Source organism: Diuraphis noxia, unplaced genomic scaffold (assembly GCF_037042655.1).
Source record: "Diuraphis noxia isolate RWA-SAM2 unplaced genomic scaffold, SU_Dnox_SAM2 contig0003, whole genome shotgun sequence".
NCBI classification, from domain to species: domain Eukaryota; kingdom Metazoa; phylum Arthropoda; class Insecta; order Hemiptera; family Aphididae; genus Diuraphis; species Diuraphis noxia.
The window spans coordinates 59,205,329-59,223,818 of record NW_028301713.1 but is presented as its reverse complement, the minus strand read 5'-3'; the positions used below and the strand labels follow the sequence as shown (position 1 = coordinate 59,223,818).

The following is an 18,490-nucleotide window of genomic DNA, read 5'->3' as shown; positions in this document are numbered from 1 at the left end:
ATATCACTTTTCACATAAAAATAATGATTAAATAATAATATTTTTGACCCGTTTAACGTTATTAATTGGCTCTATTGATATAGATTTGAACGGTAGTTATAGATTTTACCACATGATATAGTTAAGGGTAGAAAATAAAAGGGATACTGTATCGTTAGTCATCATTGTATACGCGAGTGTATAATCCATTGGGATTTTTCAATTAGGGACGCACACCACGAATGCGACAACCCTCATACAACAAACCAGATGTTTTAAGTTTTATAAAAGCTGATGGTTTGAATAATTTATAAAATCTGAAACAACATTGTTCGTATACAATAGTTAAATAATATAATAGGCCTTTCTCCTATATTTTCCCTGATTATTATGCAGCACTAATATTACGGTATTTATAGCAGTTTTAACTAAATTGATTTTTGTTTGGCTATAATATTATTGTTGACAACATTTTATAATGTATTCAATACCAAATTTATTTATTTCCTAGTTGTAATAATTGTCGCTGTATAGATGCACGTAAATTGCGCTAAAAGTTGTTTAGAATGTTCTAATAATTTGATAAAATATTAATAATATTATCATCGCAATCTAGGTTGTATTAAACTAATAATAATTGTAGAGGTGGTGAAAAATAATTATACGTGTCATGCTACCGAGCAATTTTTAATTCAAGGATATTTAAATGATTCAGCGTTTTAAGGCGACGGTAAACAATGCGCATTGTGAGTATAAAAATTGCAATTACCCAATCGATCATTCCTCGAAAACAACATTAAATATAGTTAAATGCACATGTGGCATAAGTATAACAACAATACGATGTGTACCCTCTGTGAACACTCGATGACACATACACAACACTTGTAAGAAATCAGAAGGGTTGCTGGTTGGATAACTATTGTTTGTTTCCAGAACAAAATACGGAGCAATCATCTAGGAAACCCCACGGTCAAAGAAAGCTATCCTGGTAGGGTAGGTCTTTTTATACCATTCCCCTTCAATTTTTTTTTTCAAATAAATCTGAAACGTTACGGAGATTAATATATTTAAGTAGTCCATATTTCTAATACAAACAGAACGGTATATATCTTGGATTGTTCTATTACAATATAGCGTTTAAATCAATATAATACAAACTGCTTTAGAAACAAAAAAACATAACGACAGTCCATAAAATGATTAAAATTATATATATGAGATATAAAAAAAAATAAATAATGGTCATTAATCATAGAATATTTATTTTAGACAAGAAAGAAAAGTAGATATAATATTAATATCGTCCAAAGAATGATTATTTGTTTCATACATAATATATATTAGTGTTATAAACTAGAATTCTTGTTTGTTTACATTATAATATATCTGTGTATACGTGTGTGTGTGTGTGTGTATGTGTTTATACATGTACCTATATACATTAATGTGTTATAGATGGTAAATATAGGTACAAAACATTTTTAAGTGGATCAAAGAATATTGGTATTGATTTTAAATTGATAAACCATTTTATTAAAATTTTCGAAAAATAGGATTCTATTCAAAAAAAGTTTGTAATGTAGTTGTAACTTTGTAAGTAGTACCTTGCGTATAGAAAATAAAATACTGAATGTAAATAAAAAAAATAAAAAAGAGTTTTTGTGAAAATTGCTACGTTGGTAGAAGAGTATAGAAGTAAGCATGGATCAATTTTTAGACATTTTTTAAAGATTTTTTTGTAAAACGAGCCATATTTACAAACTTAACTAGATTTATGATTTATTATTGCATTTAACTATAAAATACCTCTATAATAAATGTCTAAATTTAGTGAAGGCCGTTTTTTTTTATTTTTTTTTTAAATGCTTATTGACAACAAAATATAATAATATTTACACTGATAAAGTGATAATGTTTGGAACACTGGAAAACTAAATGTGTTTTCAAATTAGAAGAAATTATCGTAAATCATTACAATTTAAAGACTATTCTGAGGTTACAAATAATTATCAATATTTGTTGAAAAATTAATAATAATTTATCAACAATGTTTCTTGAACAATTTTTCAGACAATAATGATTTTTTCCGAAAACTGTTGTCAAATTAGAAAAATATACCATCGGAGTTTAATTTTCAAATTAGAGAGGGGCTACATATAACTTAGTAAAACCAATAGCTCCTTTGAATTCAATCAGTTCTAAATCTCAAACTTAAAAATATCATCGAATTTAAAAAAGTTTAGAAATATGTAATTATATATGTAAGAACAGTTATTTAATTCATTTGTTTTTGAGTAGGTATACCTATGTAGTATGTTTTATTATTTTTGATTTTTTTTTGTTTTCCACAATTAAATTTGTCTAAATACAGTGCACAAGAACAAAATAAAGGACATGTAAATACTCCAAGAATATTGCATGTATTTTACATTTCCAAAATAAAATTAAATATAATTAATTCAAGGATTAATTATTTTTGGAAAAATAATTGATGATTGTACACTGTTAAAAATGATCATTAATTAAAGTTATCTCTTGCGTTATCTTAATTTATATTATAGTTATTTTGCTTTATCTTAATTTATTAGTATGTCAATTAATTTTATTAAATATAATTTAGTGGTATTACATGGTTTTGTATTTATGTCAATTATTATGATACGGATACATAAAGTAGCAAATAACTACATACATCCGGAAACGTGTGTTTTTACTCTTTGCTCAGATTTACATAATACATATATAATATTATCACAACCTATAAAACAGCTGATAGTAGTCAGTAGTCACGTGTAGGTGTGTATTTACAGGGACTACGTGTGGTATTATCTTTGGAATTTCTTTGTACGATGGTAATATTATGGTATTATGCGTATCGCGTCGCAATGTCTGATGTCGTTCACGTCTATACCGTCATATGCATTCCACCTGGAAGGGATGATGTTTGCCCGCGTACCGGATGGCAGATGCTTCACTTTGTTGTGTCAATGGCTTCTCAAAATAAATCCATATTTTTCATTCGATCGTAATCGTAAATATTGGTGTTAAAATGCGTTGACAACTAGTAGGTGTTGGTGATACACCAAAGCGCATTAAAAATAAATGTTGTTTATTTGGTCATGTCGTGTATAATATCATATTATACTTAATAAGTAGTGTGTAATGTATTTTCATTATTCATTAATTAATCACCGCTACTCAATAGTCTTTGAAAACTGTAGAATCGTAATTTAATCAAATTTAGAAAATGCTTATCAGTTGACTAAGTTATATACAGCTTGATTTGAATTACAACGATCAAACGATCATGTATGATAAGTAGTAAATATAATACAGTGCATTTTAAATGTTTGGGATTAGGTAAATCTAAATCCTCGGTAGTCTAGTGAAGAGCCAATAATAATATAGAATAAGCTTTAGGAGTTTTACTGAAGTTGTTTTTGAGGAAACAATAAGATAAAGTCCCTATAAACAATGATATAACTATTATTACTTATAAAGTTATAACTATAATGACCAATTATATCTTCTGCATTATGGGTTCGTCGAGAATATAAAGTTCAACATATTTATTCATACCTAGATAAAAGCATAATATATAATTACGTCATACTATGATTTTCACCTAAATATTTTAATTTTATATTATTGGTATTTGTTTTTATTTGTAACCATTACATATCATACATTATACTGATGATTATTGTATGATGTTTCATTGAATTTTTAATACACTTGTTAATAAGAAAAAACAATACAAAACATAAATGCTATAATATTTTTTATAATAAACGTAATTATATACAATTTTAAGTTGTAACTAAATAGCCTATACAATATACCTACAAATGATTGTTTCACATTTCGTTTATTTTTTCATACAGGTTTCATTAGTCGTCTGAATATCATGTTGGTACTTTTCTTAAACTATTATTGTAGCAAAACACAACAATTTTTATTAGGTATACAATCATCATTCACCAGGGACGTATACTTTGAAATTATTTTTTCGTAATTCGTTATCAGTTAGAATAGTTATAAAATACAATATTGCATCAAAATGATATGGGCAGCCAATTAATTAGTAAACATGTAGTATGTGTATCACCGAATACCATGATGATAGGACATGGATTAACGGAAGAATATTGTAATAGTTAACGTATATGATATGTATTTGATCATTCTCTTCATCCCTTAAGAAGACGCCAAAACCACATCTTTTTCGAACGTACAACATACTACATAGTATATTTGTATTCAATAGTTATAATTTTTAATGTTATGAAATAAGCTTTAATAATAAAATGAATTGACTTATGATCAAACTTAAAGTTGGACGATTGCTCATGTTTTTTGTAGTTATTAAAGATATTTCAATTTTATTAATGTCCAAACTCTTATCTTCATTAAAAATAAAATTATCGTATACAACTCAGGGGTTCTCTTAATATATTGTAACTGAAGTAGTAATTTGCTCTAATTTAGCTAATTCATCATGATTTCGATTTTTACAATAAAGTATAAACAGAATATAAAGCTAGCCGCTAGGCACAATAAAACAATATATTTTAGATGTAATCTCTAATAATACATAATTAGTTTTCATAGTTATTCAGTAATTTTAAATAATTATATTTATTTGAGATCACGTTACACGATTGAGATGTTTTATTACGTGACAGAAATTAGGTCAAAGATAAAATTCAATAATAATCCACGAACAAATAAAATTCCCTAGTATACAATAATATAGTCCCCTCGTTTCATATAATATACTTGTATAGCGTTATTATTATATATTTTTTAGAACTTACAATGCTATCAAAAAAGTTAAAATTTGTGATATCTGTGTAAAGGAAGATCAGTGTATGGACTCGTCAAAATATGTTGAAACTTATATGAAATATTTAAAACAAATTATTATTCTATATAATAAAAACAAATACATAAAGATTTTACTTTTTTGAACGATAGTATAGGTATAGTAGGTAGTTGATTTTTAGTTCAAATTTCAAACAATCAATTTTTTTCAATATTTGAACTTCAAATATCAATAAAAACAATTGTTTTTATGTAAGTACCTATTATATTGATACTAACGAATTGCTGTAAGAATAACTTATGAAATGTTTTAGATACATTACATCTTATGCTTTTTGACCGAATATAACAATTTTTATCAATATTTTTTATATATATAATAATTAATAACGTTTATTGAATATTTACAATCTATACTATGTAGTAGGTATGTACAATGAGTAAGTAAAAAGTATTTTTGCTTTAAAATCCCTTTTTGCCTAATTATTTTGTTTTCTATTTTCTTTTTATTAAACTGTCCATCCTAAACAACACTCATAGTTGAAGATGGAAGCATTTTTACTATTCATCAAGGTGCCGTTGGAGTAGGACACACACACGCTCAAAAAAAAAAAAAAACAATCAGTGTAAAATCAATACATACAACGCATCGCTCAGAACCTAAAATTAACCATATAATCTATGCATTACATTACATCAAATTATTTAATAAGAATTTAAGTCAAGTGCAGAAAAATGTATTTACATAAAATCTGATCTTAGATGCCTGTATTAAATATTAAATTTACGGTAAATGAATTAATGGACTATAGGTACTAGGTACTATAGATATATTATATTATACTATAGGTACTCCGCTAATCTAAATTTTAAATACGTATTATAAAACTATCTAATTAATTACTCTATTAAAACTAAAATTTTATGTTTCAATATACCAATATAACTATCAAACTTTTAGGTAAAAAAAAGGCTGTGTTCTCTCGATGATTTTTTACAATATTTTAAATTTCAAGTGAATTGTGAGCATTTTAAAATATTAATACTTTACATACTCATAATTCACTTAAAAATTGTAATATCATAAAAAAACCAACGATATAACACAGAATATGTTCTTACCTAAAAGTTTTGTAATACGTCAATTTACTTTTATATAAAAAATAACGGCGCACTATTGAAATTAGTGAACAAATATTTGCTATGTTGTATGTGTTTAAGACGGAGACATCACATATGTGTACGACGTCCTCTCTGGTATAAACCTTAGTCCGTTCTATAACTATATTATATATATATATAATGGTTTGGTATTTATTTAAATGGTATATCATAGTAATAATATAATACCATAATATAATACTAACCTATCAAATAGCATATTACTTATGTAATAGATACATCTAATATTAGGTATATCCGTAAATAGCCATATATAGATAGATACCATTATATAGGTACATATTAAGATTTGATTATATCAATATACTTTGAAAACCATTTATATAGTAATAGGAACATTGTAAAAATGCTAATATTTGGATATTTTGATACACAATTTTTTTTTTCAATTTAGTGAATCGTAAATAATTTCTTTAAAAAATTAGAACTAAATATTTAGTTTTCTGGAGCCGTGAAGTGAGAAATTATAAGCTCAAACCAAAAACAACGTTTTGTGACTCAATATTGTTGAACATAATATGTATCTAATATTCAATAATATAGTAATAACTATCAACTAATAAGTAATAACACATATAGTATATAAACACATATTATAGTATACACTGTATGTACTAAACTATAATGCATAGTGTAGGTAGGTATCTATATATAGTAAGTACAGTATAACTGTATTAAATTATATCTTATGGTGTATTGTACGTATAGTTATAAATTTTTTTTTGATGGTATAAATAATGATACAATATTGTATCTGCTTTTAATTACTATTCTGTCAAGATAGTTTTATTTGATGTGACAATTATTACCACTTGTCGAGAGCTAGTTTTAAATGTATTTATTTACTTTTCGTATTTCGTGCTAAAAACTTACCTACGCATTTTGTATTTATCTTACATATCGGTTTAGTTTTGAATTGATTATTTTAAACAAACAATTTCATGAATATTGTGTATAATAAAAATATATAATAACTAATAAGTGTATAAACTATAATGTCTTGAGTCTCGCGGGCGGGGTTCAATTTTTAATGATATACGCTGCGCGGGTGAATCGTATAAAATATAATAGGTGTACTATTGTCTTACTCCACAATACACAAAGTCTAGTAACTGAGCTCTACGATATAATGACTTACCGATAAGAAACGATGGTTCTCTTTCATCGTCTACTAACGATGCAAGGATTAGCATCAGAGGATGGTTATGAGGCACTCTGTCTAAATCTGTAGTCGAGTCATCGTACACCACAATTTCTCTATAACCACGCCTCCTGAGGGCGTCTTTGGCATCCCTAGATGACGCCAACTCCACCAAAGTGGCTTTTCCAGTTTGCAATCTCCGTCTGTTGATACGGTCGGCGATGTTCACGTTCACAGCACCTCTCACATGACTGACGTTATAGCATACAAAAGACCGACAGTCAATGGTTAAAATCGCTGGCCCGAAAAGTTCCAATTTTTGTCTAAAATATTCACTGCTCATTCGTTTTACCTATAGTCATAATAAAATAGTTAACGCTGTTATTGGTAGTAATAACATAATTAATAATAATAATGGCGATGATAAAGAGTAATAATAATATTCATAATAATACAAAATGTAATAATAAATAAAAAACGGATGACGTGCCATTTTACTGATGTATATAGCACTGAAGCAGAAAGCAGATCTAACTCGACTAGATATTATATTCAACCTTTTGACGTTATTACAGAGATAATATATATTACTCGCGTTATATGATATAGGTGCCTATTAGTATCAAGTTTTATAATATTTATAGATGTAGTATATTAAGTCATTCTTCGGTGAGTCAGTTTACAGCTTGTGGATAGATCGGCAATTGGTCGACACAAATAAATACTTGATAAAAAATAATATAAAAGGTTTATATAAAACCGACATGATTGCTATATTATAACATAGTTCAGAGGGGCTCATTATCTTCTTGAAGAATAAACAAAAATAAATTAAATATATATATATATACAATATTGTATTATAATACGCGTACCTTGTTGAGTATTAGAGCACCGCTTAAATGTGTGCCGTCAGAATTAGGACTAGCGGGTAAACTAGCCGGTAGACTAGGTATGGATTCCAATCGAAATCGTTTCGAGGTTGTCGGTGTAGTAACAGTAATCGGTGGTGTTGCTGGGCCCGGCTCACTGATACTCCTGTTCAGACTGAGCCTAAGCCCAGCTCGGGATCTACCACCGACTCCACCCTCGTAACAGACAGCCGACATGGAGCAACGTTGTTGGCGAGCTTTCAAACTGCAAACTGTAAATCAAATATTATAGGTTAATTAAAAATTATCAGTAGTGTCTTAAGCTACAATAGTCAAATATTTGTTTTAATTACGTCCATACACACGATTACAATGTAATACCAAAAAATGCGAATTATTTCGATGATTTGTTGAAATTATTTAAAATAAAATCATCCATATTGAATACACTAAATAATAAATACAAGTATAAAGTATTAAAGAATATTTACAATGCTTGTATATTTAAGTCATAGGAAATTATAAATTGCAATTACGTGAGCCATAAAGCATAAATTAGAATAAAATAACCATATAACATATTATACTGTCAGTATAATATGTTTTAAACGATGGTATTAAAAATCAATATTATTTAAACTTCATAGAACATCTATAAAAATTAATTTTGAATAAATAATTGTTAAATGTAATTATACATAATAAAAATTAATTAATTGATGCATTTAATGAAATAATATTTTACACTAACATACTACCTATATTATTTTATATTTTCATATAAGTACGAAATCTGGATGTAAATACACAAAAATATAATAAGCAGAGAAAATTTTAGAAAAAAATTAATACTTTTTCAAAATAATTCATTTGTCTTATAAATATATTGTATGATACCTATTTAAAAATTAATGAACGTGAAAACATCTAAAAAATAACAGTACCTTTTTGATAATTTTTTTGTATTATTATTATTGTCTATTGATAAAAATGTTATTCTCAATTTAAAATTATATAAATTAGGCACCCCACACCAGTAATTAATAACTTTAATATTATCTGTTATATACTTATATATCAATGTATTATTAGGTTTTATCATATAAAATAAATAATTATATTTACATAAATATTTTGATTTGCAATTAAATATTATAATATTTTCAAAACAAACTAAAATTATTAATATGCCTTTTGATTAAATGTTAACTGTAAGTACGTGTTTAGAGTACTTGTGTAATTTATCATACTTATTAATGTAATTTGATTGTAATTTTTTTTTTTTTACAATTTACGTACTTATAAAATTAAGACGACATAATGTTTATTACGTTTTATATGATAACGACTGGTGAATTTTTCTTTAAACATTACATATTTCATTTTTATACATAAACGCGAGTAGATGTGAATATGTGATATAAGTACATGCACTTGAATGATTGGAGATAGTAACTAAATTAACTTAAATTTGGTGATTAAGTAATTTTATAAATAACACAATCATAAATAGTACATAATATTATGTATTTTTTCATGATACTACACAATTCTTAACTCAAACTGTTTATAAATATATTCTTTTTAAAATGGAGAGTATTAATAAATTAATAAATATTACTTTGAAACTTTAAAAAAATATATTTTTACACTTAGCAAGGTAATTAAAATACAATTATTGGTACTTTCATAAAAAGTACACTCATTTGTATACAATTATTTTAATGATTTACAAGAAACCTAGATTATATTTTATGGTTTTTTACAGCGTTGATCATAAAAAAAAGTGGAGGGAAAAACTAGCAATAATGTAACCATTTAATTTTTTGTTAAATCTCCGTCTGTGTAATATATTATATAATTATTAATTATATTTGGGATTAGTCGCTACAGGTCTCACTGGTTTCCACTCACACCCCACAAATAATTTTCATCTTGAAATATGAGTTATAAATGTAACAAGAATTTCAATTTCAATTATTTTATTTTTAGTTTTTAGGCAAATACAAATTGTATGTCATTGCTAAAAAATGAGAATCCTTTTTCCATCGGTCATCCGTAGTTTTTACTCTTTAGTACGTTAAAATAATAATTACATTCTATATAAACAAATAAATAATAATTAATGGTGATAAATGCAATGTCTAATTAGCAATTAGCTTATTAATGCTGATAATTAAATGTGTACATATTAAACTGCATACTAAAAATTATATTAGATTTTACTAATATTTATCGGGTTCTAATTTGAAAAATTATCTTCGATATTAATTATTAATTTCGCAGTTTAACAATAATTGTTGAGCTGGGAAAATGTTTATTTGAAAGTATAGTATATCGACCCAGAGTTGTGACGATGCACACATATACGAACATTTCAAAACTGCTTCAAACGAAACACCTACACTCGAAATGTATGAGTCACCTTATTAATATAAATTGTAACGCGTTGAGTGAAATAAAAATCTTCCGATAACCGACAATCAAATAAATAAAGACACTTAAAAACTCGATGCACCAAAGACCGAACGATATCAATTTTTCTCAAGTCTTAATCAAACAAAAAACATTTTTTTTTTTTTATTATAATTTAAAATATTTAAGCACAACTGGTGCTATTACAACTTACAAATATTTATTTAAAAAAATTAATCAACAAAAAAAAAACCACGAAGGATATTCAAATTTGTTTAAAATTGCACTGATCACGTGAAAATGTTGAGATGTTGCCAATGGTTACACCATGCACTATACAAAATAGTTAAACATATGTGTAATTAGAGTGTAAAAATAAAATCAGTTTGAAAATTCTCGAAGGCAAGGAGAAGGTATTATAGTTTTCGCCGGTCGCGCGTTATTATCCGTCGCTGCAGCTGAAGAGATCGAGCGTGTTGCAGTGGTTGTCGCAACAGCGCAAAAATGTGAGATTCCCGTCGAGGTTCGATGGCCGTACATAATAACAACTATATAATATAAGTAATAACTATGTAGGTGAAACAGGTACAACACGGAGAATCCAAGGAGGAGGCACAGGATTATTTTGTTCTCTTGTCCTCCCAATGAATTTATATATATAAGTATTGCGTGCTGTTGCGTAAAAATAAAATACAATGTTATTAAAACGAACGGACGACACCTGCAGTAGGTTATAATATTATAAGGTGCCTATGGTACGGCGGTGTATAACATATAATTATTATATTATTATTGTAACGACGTTGGGAGATTTCGCGGTGAAAGTCGACTGACCGAAAACCGTTTCGAAAAAAAATATATATCCACACGGTAATGCTGGTGCCTACGATTACCAAAGACACACACACACACACTCACGAGCGCGCATGCACACACACACACACACACACATACATATTATGCACACCCATTGGTAGTAATCCGTATACGACACACACGCGCAACGCACTTACCCCAGTCATCCGGTCAGCGGGAATTCGATCTGTTCCCGTAGGAATATTTCCAGCAGCAGTAGATGGAACCCATGTCTATAGTGTGTTCCGGGCGATACGAATTTGTTGTCGAATCGCGATACGTCAACCCGACGACGACGAAGACTTACACGGTGTATAATATTCAAAAACGATAAACTGTTTATGCCTTGTTCACGCGATATTCACCTATACTACAATATTATTTCATATGGACATCGGCCGTTGGCCGGATTAAAATTCAAAAACCTTTTAAAATTATTTATAACATTGTACCTTATAACTAATATCAATATTATTATTACATATTATTTTGTTATTATTATACGTTGCGGTGCGCTGCGGACCTTACGCGACGAACCCGTGTGTGGATGGCGCGCACGAGTTTCGTACAGTGTCCGTGTATCGGTATTACGGTCGTGGTAGTCGCGGTAATAGTAGTAGTAGTAGTAGTTGTGTATAGTAGTAGTAGTAGTAGTGCTGGTAGTAGAAGTGGTAGTGGTGTGGCGGTGGTACGAAAAAACTCGTGGAGAACAGCGCGGGCGCGCTCGCGATCAATCGATTGTTGTCCCGCGGTGCGTCGTCATCGATTCCGCTCGTGGCTCGCGCCCTATGTTAATGTACTACAACAACGCGGAAACCATAACATCGCGCCGCGGCGATATCGTCGCGTTAAAAATCGAGCGCGTACACGGCCAGGTACGACGAGCAATCCCACCGTACCGTGGCCCGGGCATGCGGTTGTCTTCGACGGGGGGTTGGCGTCTTGGTGGAGGGTCGTAGAAGACACAGAAGGGGTGATGATCGAAGTGCGTAAGACGCAGCAGCGGCCTACAATTAATATTCCTCTACCCGGGCCCTACCCCGCGACCCGGGGAGATTTATCGTCACCGACGATGCACGGACAGGTGTGACAAACATCGATATCAATACTACACGGTCACCGACGGCGATAGTTGTCCGCCACGATGATGCGGCGGTGCGTGGAGGGGGCAGTCATCGGCGGCGGCGCGCGGCGGTCTCGACGATGAGTCATGCGATCACATGCCTATACACACACACTCGCACACGCGGCCCGAATCGACCTTACGAAACCGCTGCAGTGGCACTATTTTATAATATAGTTTTACGCGCACACAGAACTGTTTCGATGGCGGTCCGTGTATCTTTGTGTGTGTGTGTTTTGGGGGGAGAGGGGTATTTGTGAGCGCAAAGAGGACGGACTGACTGCAACCTTGCTCACGGACCGCCGTGCAATAGTGCGCACATTGTATAATAATATTATGTACAAATAAATATTATCATTTTTATTATTACTATTATGTAGTAGTGTGTATAGTACCAGTCGAGAGGAGGATCTTACCGGATAAAAATATTGTTCGATTAAAAAACGGAATAAAACCCATATTCGTACTAGTTGTGTTTATATTATAGTATAGGCTGTGTTGGGTATCCCAACATCCATCGAATATGGAATCACAAATATGAAATTATTTTGGACATCAGTTTTGTTATTATTAAAGGATTTGTTAAACACGACGTGTTGATTGTATTCAAAACCATTTGAAGTATATTTTAAAATAATGATGGTTGAGTGTAGTTCATCAAATGGACTGGAAAAGTGTAATTTGGAAAAAAACAACTATAAAAATATTACTATGATATGCCGTACACTAAACTATAGTCACAAGTCACTATGCAGGGCAAATATGAAGACAAATTTTTTAGAAAATTTTGTTCGTATTAATCCCTTACCAGAGTATGCCTCATTCTTGTGCATTATTTTTATACATGTATATATCGGTTGCAACCGAAGTATCGGGTTAAATAGGCTTTTTGTCTTATTCGAACTGTATAATAAGCGACGCCCCGTCCAATTTTACTTTAGAGTACTGAATTACAATGTTTTTTTCGTGACGGCAATGTCGTTGACATAGCACGAGTCGACAATACAATAGGAACATTATTATATTATTGTTATTATTACTATCACTTGAATTTAAATAATACATCGACGTTCAAGTACTCGAGTTCGACGTCTCTGCTCGTTTATTTCGAGTTTAAGACTCAAGTAGGTGGTGTTTATCTTATTTTTTTTTTTTTTTGCATTATTATTAATATAGGTAAAGTACCAGTGAATGATGTCATCGGCCGTTATGAAATAGAAGTAATCAAGTAAATCGTATAGGTACATTTAGATACGGTGGTTACATTAATTCACGATTTACGACTATGTTTAGGTTTTTTTTTGTTCTTATCGAATGTATAAACAAAAGGTCAACAGTTCGTATAAATGACGACGCGAGACCACATCATTATACGCGAGTAATGAGTTTATTCTGTTCGCTAAATAATTTATTTTGATTATCACTTACAATAGGTTACTACGTATTTATATCCTGAACGATTCGATCAAAAACGAAGCGTTTTTTTGCTTGGCAAGCAAACGAATTCAAATAATTTAAGTTATTAAGAAAATGCCTTTTTAGTAGATATTTCAGTAATATTTTAGATTATAATTAGATAATACATACTAGAGAATGAAAAAATAAAAAATTAGGAAAAAAACTCAACAAATAGACATCGATAAAGTTATGATAATTATTATTCCTCGACATCGTTGAATACATACATTTTACAAACTATTTCCGGTAAATAGTAGGTTTCTAAGTATGCATAATAATTGTGCTTATAATTTTCTATTATTTCATTGAAAAAGTGAATTTAATTTAAATTTTATTATCAGAAAATATAAAAAATGTATCTAAAGGTTCAAAATAAATATGAAAAATAATATTTAAAAAGAAAAACGGTTTTTAAAGATTATACATTTTTATCAACATACCATTATATGATTAGATATTTTAAGACGATAAATATAGCTTTTGAACGTTTTTGAAAGTTTAACAAATATACAAATATACTAATATTATATTTATATTTTAGAGCGCGTATATGGTAAAAGCAGCTACAATAATATGACGGCCATAAAGGGGGTAAGAGAATATGGCACATGACTCACCTGTGACCGTGTATATATTGATCTTTTGTTTTAGGGAGGTGTCTTTTTGGGTTTCTCTCTATCGTACCACCAGACAATATCGGTAAACTTTTACATATTATCCGGTGCAATATATAATGGAATATGGATTAAGTTGCGTGTGTTGGACTTATAAATTTTTTTTGGACGCGTAAGACAATATTTTAAATACGACACATAAAATGAACTTTACTGCAGCAGACACGAGCGACAAAATACTTGCAAATTTTCAAGGTCAAAGTTTATATCATATACTCGTGCCATTACGCTGCAGCAGTGTATATATTGTACAAACCTCGTTTATGTATATGAATTTGTACGTATAAATTATGACTCATGCCAAGAACTGACTGACGTAAAACGAGTGTGATTGGTCGATAAAATACGTGCACAACTTTGAAGAAAAAAAAACAACATTAAAAATTCACATCATAAGTTATTGAAATTTGAAAGTTTGAATCTAATTTTATCGTCGTTATACTGCCAGTCTTGTACTCTTAAAGGAGTAATGCATATGCAATTTAATAGCACGGTGGCGGAGGCAGTGTTTTTGTTTTTTAGTTCAAAGCATTATAATTGAAACGATTATGTTTTCACGTATACAAATGATCGTGTTCATTAAAATACATCGATCTATCAACTTTTGTGACCTAAAAATGACACTTTAAAACATATACTTCAATAAAATTCCTAATTTCAAACCGATAAAATGTTGTCTCCTGCTGGAGTAGATATTATACCGCAATATATTCGGTACAACCACAGTTCGATAATATATAACAATACATATATTTTATGTATGATGTATACAAATTACAAATACAGTGTACAATTAAAATTTAAAAATTATAATTAACTAACTATATCAACTGTATAAATTATATATTATATTATAATAGATAGGTACCACTACAATGGTCACACCCATCACACCGTTTTATAATAAAGTAGCTCCCATATCAGACTCTAAAGTCTTACTAGATTATACTTTAATGGTTATAATAAAATTACGATTTCTAAAGAAATGAATACATCATTTATTATAATATGTTTAACTTACAGCGGTCATGCGTGCTGGTTGAAGTTGGTAGTGAACGTTTCCTGGACGGCGAACGAACACTTAATCTAGGTACGGCTATTCCTATCATGCTTAAGTCTGAAAATGTAAAGAATAATTGTTTAAAAACTACCACTTAACAAAAATACAAAATACAGTGGTGGAAAAGTTTTTGAAAAAAAAACACTTTTACATGTATACAGCAGTGTTTTAAATCAAAATTATAAATATTTATAATTCTAACCTCGACATCATTCAAATATAAAGTATAATACATGCTATATAATTATGAATATAATATGGCCACATTGGATTGAATTATCATATTTTATTAGGTAATATATATCTTCATAAAACCTTAAAATACCAACTCTCAAACAACTTATTAAAAAAAAAAAAAACAAAAAACAAAAAATTCTTCATTCTACAGTAACAAAATTTTCAAACTCTCGTAGTAATTCATTAATAAACCAATTATTCTCATTACAATTCTCCACAATTCAGAATGTAGTATGCAGAAGACTCAAAACAATTTGTCCCAGCAGATGTTTACTGTAATAATAAATAATAAGTCGCAGTCGCCCTAGTCGGGTGTTGGGTCCTGAGTGGCTTCTCATAAACAAGAGTTAACTTGTTATTTATTAAAAATATTCACTATTACACTATTATGCTATCACATTTATTGATTTTATATTTGTAAGGATTACAAATAATTATATAAGAGTACTAAATTATGTGTAAATAAAAAAAATACTCAGATTTGTTTATTCGTTAAAATGCTTATCTTTGAATTAGAATATACAGATGACATACAGTACAGATAACATTAAGATTATGGAAGATATAACTTTATTTATACTTATATATTTATGCTCAATAATACTAGCTCTAGTTAAATATAATGTGTTAATGTATTATATATTAAAGTAGGTAGATAGGTTAGTAGATACATAATTTGAATGCAATGATAGGTACCTATCATTGTATACGAAAAACGATTCTGAACGGAGATGATTTGTCAGTCTAGGATAATCTATCATATTTAAATATTGTCATACATTCTATTTTGAAACAAATATTTTATTTTTCAATTAGGACGCATTTTGCATAAGGCATGGTTAATCAATTGTTCCAAAAACATTGCATGTAGTTATCATAATTTATAATACCTTATATTATCATAGATATAGGTACATATACCTGGTTTGAGGAGGATAAATCGTTATCATTACGCGATTTCATAAAACTTTAAAACTCAAACGCTCAAAACATTTTTCCTATAATGACGCTTCAAATTTTCTCTATAGCTATTTGAAGCAAAACTTATGGAAAACTTAGTGTTGAATTTTATAACCTTAAATATAAATACAAACAATATTATGTATTTTGAACTACAAAATAATTCGTAAATATTCATGGTTTTGACGAATTTTTGTCAATATTTGAAATTCAAATGCTAATAAAAATGTAATTTGAATTTCCGGTGGACATTTTTTTTGTGATAAAGATTGACAAATTTGTAAGGAATCTTGTATTAAATTTTCAAATCTTAGATTTAAAAAGAAAATTTTTTATGAATTTCTAGCTTAAAACAATTTGCGAATTTTTGTGATGATTACGTATTTTGTCAAAATTCAAAATTTGAATGCTTATAAAAAAAATTGTGACCATGAACTTATTTTATTTTTCAACTGCTATTGTAACAATATGTTGAATATGTCAAAAATTTTTGAAAATTTCATGGCGGATAGAATATACTTATAAAAACAATCGGTGAAAATTTCATGTATCAACGGTCATTTGTTTTAAAGTTACATCAATAATCAAAATTTTGTCAATATTTGAACTACAAATAATAATTTAAAAAAATTGTATCTATGTATTCTTATAATTTTTTAACCATTATAAGAATAACTTATGAGGAACTGTGTATTAAATTTTCAAGTTTTTTGATAGGGCCAAAAAAATTTTATCGGCACTTAAAATTTTTCCTATAATGATGTTTCAAGTTTCTGCATAGCTACTTGAAGGAAAACCAAATGGAAAACTTAGTGTTGTATTTTTAATCCTTAGTTATAAACACAACATTGTTTATGATTTTTCAACTTCAAAATTACTTGCAAATTTTTGCGTTTTCGACAGAATTCGTAAAAATTTGAACTATAAACGCTTATAGAAAAAAAATGTGACTTACGGTTTTTAATTTTTTTTAGCTTCAATAAGAACAACTCATAAGGAACCTTGTATTAAATTTTCAAGTTTTTTTGGTCGTCAAACATTTTTTTACCGGCACTTTCATGTGGAAAATTTCAGTGGTCTATAAATAACTCAAAAAAAGTCAAAAATTTTTAAAAATTAAACCGTATATAGATATCACTAACATAAACATTTGGTGAAAATTTTAAGTATTTATAGTGATTAGTTTTTGAATTACAACCATATAAAAAAATCGATTTGGTGGAAAACTGGTTTTGCGTAAAAATTCCCGTTTTCCGTCATTTTTTTTTTGTTTTCTCGATCTTTTTGAAAACTGTTGGAAAATGTTTACTTTTGACCCCTATAATGCAGCAAGGAAATTCACTTTTACATCGGAAACCAACTACAAAGTTTGAAATTGAAGCATTATTTCCACTAGTTATACTGTACACACACACAAAAAAAAAACACATCATTGTAAAATCAATACATTCATCACTTCGTTCAGAACCTAAAACAGAGTAAATTTGTGGAATTCAATCGTTATATTATTTTACGATTTTAAAATTTATTTCATGATCGTGTGACTATAAGTACTATAGCACACATAAGAAACCATATAAATAGAAGAAGGTCATAATGTACTTTAAGTCCAGTTTTATTGACTTTTGTTACTGGTCGATATTTATTATAACCCTATATTGTATTATTATCATTATATGGTAATTTCAACAAACAATGAGTTATGAT

The 18,490-nt window shown here is 28.7% G+C and overlaps 1 protein-coding gene across 3 annotated transcripts in view; it reads right to left on the bottom strand.

Annotated features, from left to right (window-relative positions):
* Positions 1-18,490, bottom strand: part of LOC107165444 (dual specificity phosphatase puckered) — a 40,910-nt gene that overhangs the window by 15,623 nt on the left and 6,797 nt on the right. For 2 of the 3 annotated variants that reach the window (XM_015513710.2, XM_089222776.1), the window contains exons 2-4: positions 15,548-15,643; positions 8,005-8,273; positions 7,127-7,481 (exon numbers count right to left, since the gene is read on the bottom strand). In XM_015513710.2, coding sequence (XP_015369196.1) covers positions 7,127-7,481; positions 8,005-8,273; positions 15,548-15,643 — 720 coding nt within the window. Of the gene's footprint in view, positions 1-7,126; positions 7,482-8,004; positions 8,274-11,429; positions 11,977-15,547; positions 15,644-18,490 lie in introns of those variants that run through there. The other variant, XM_015513791.2, reaches the window with a different exon arrangement.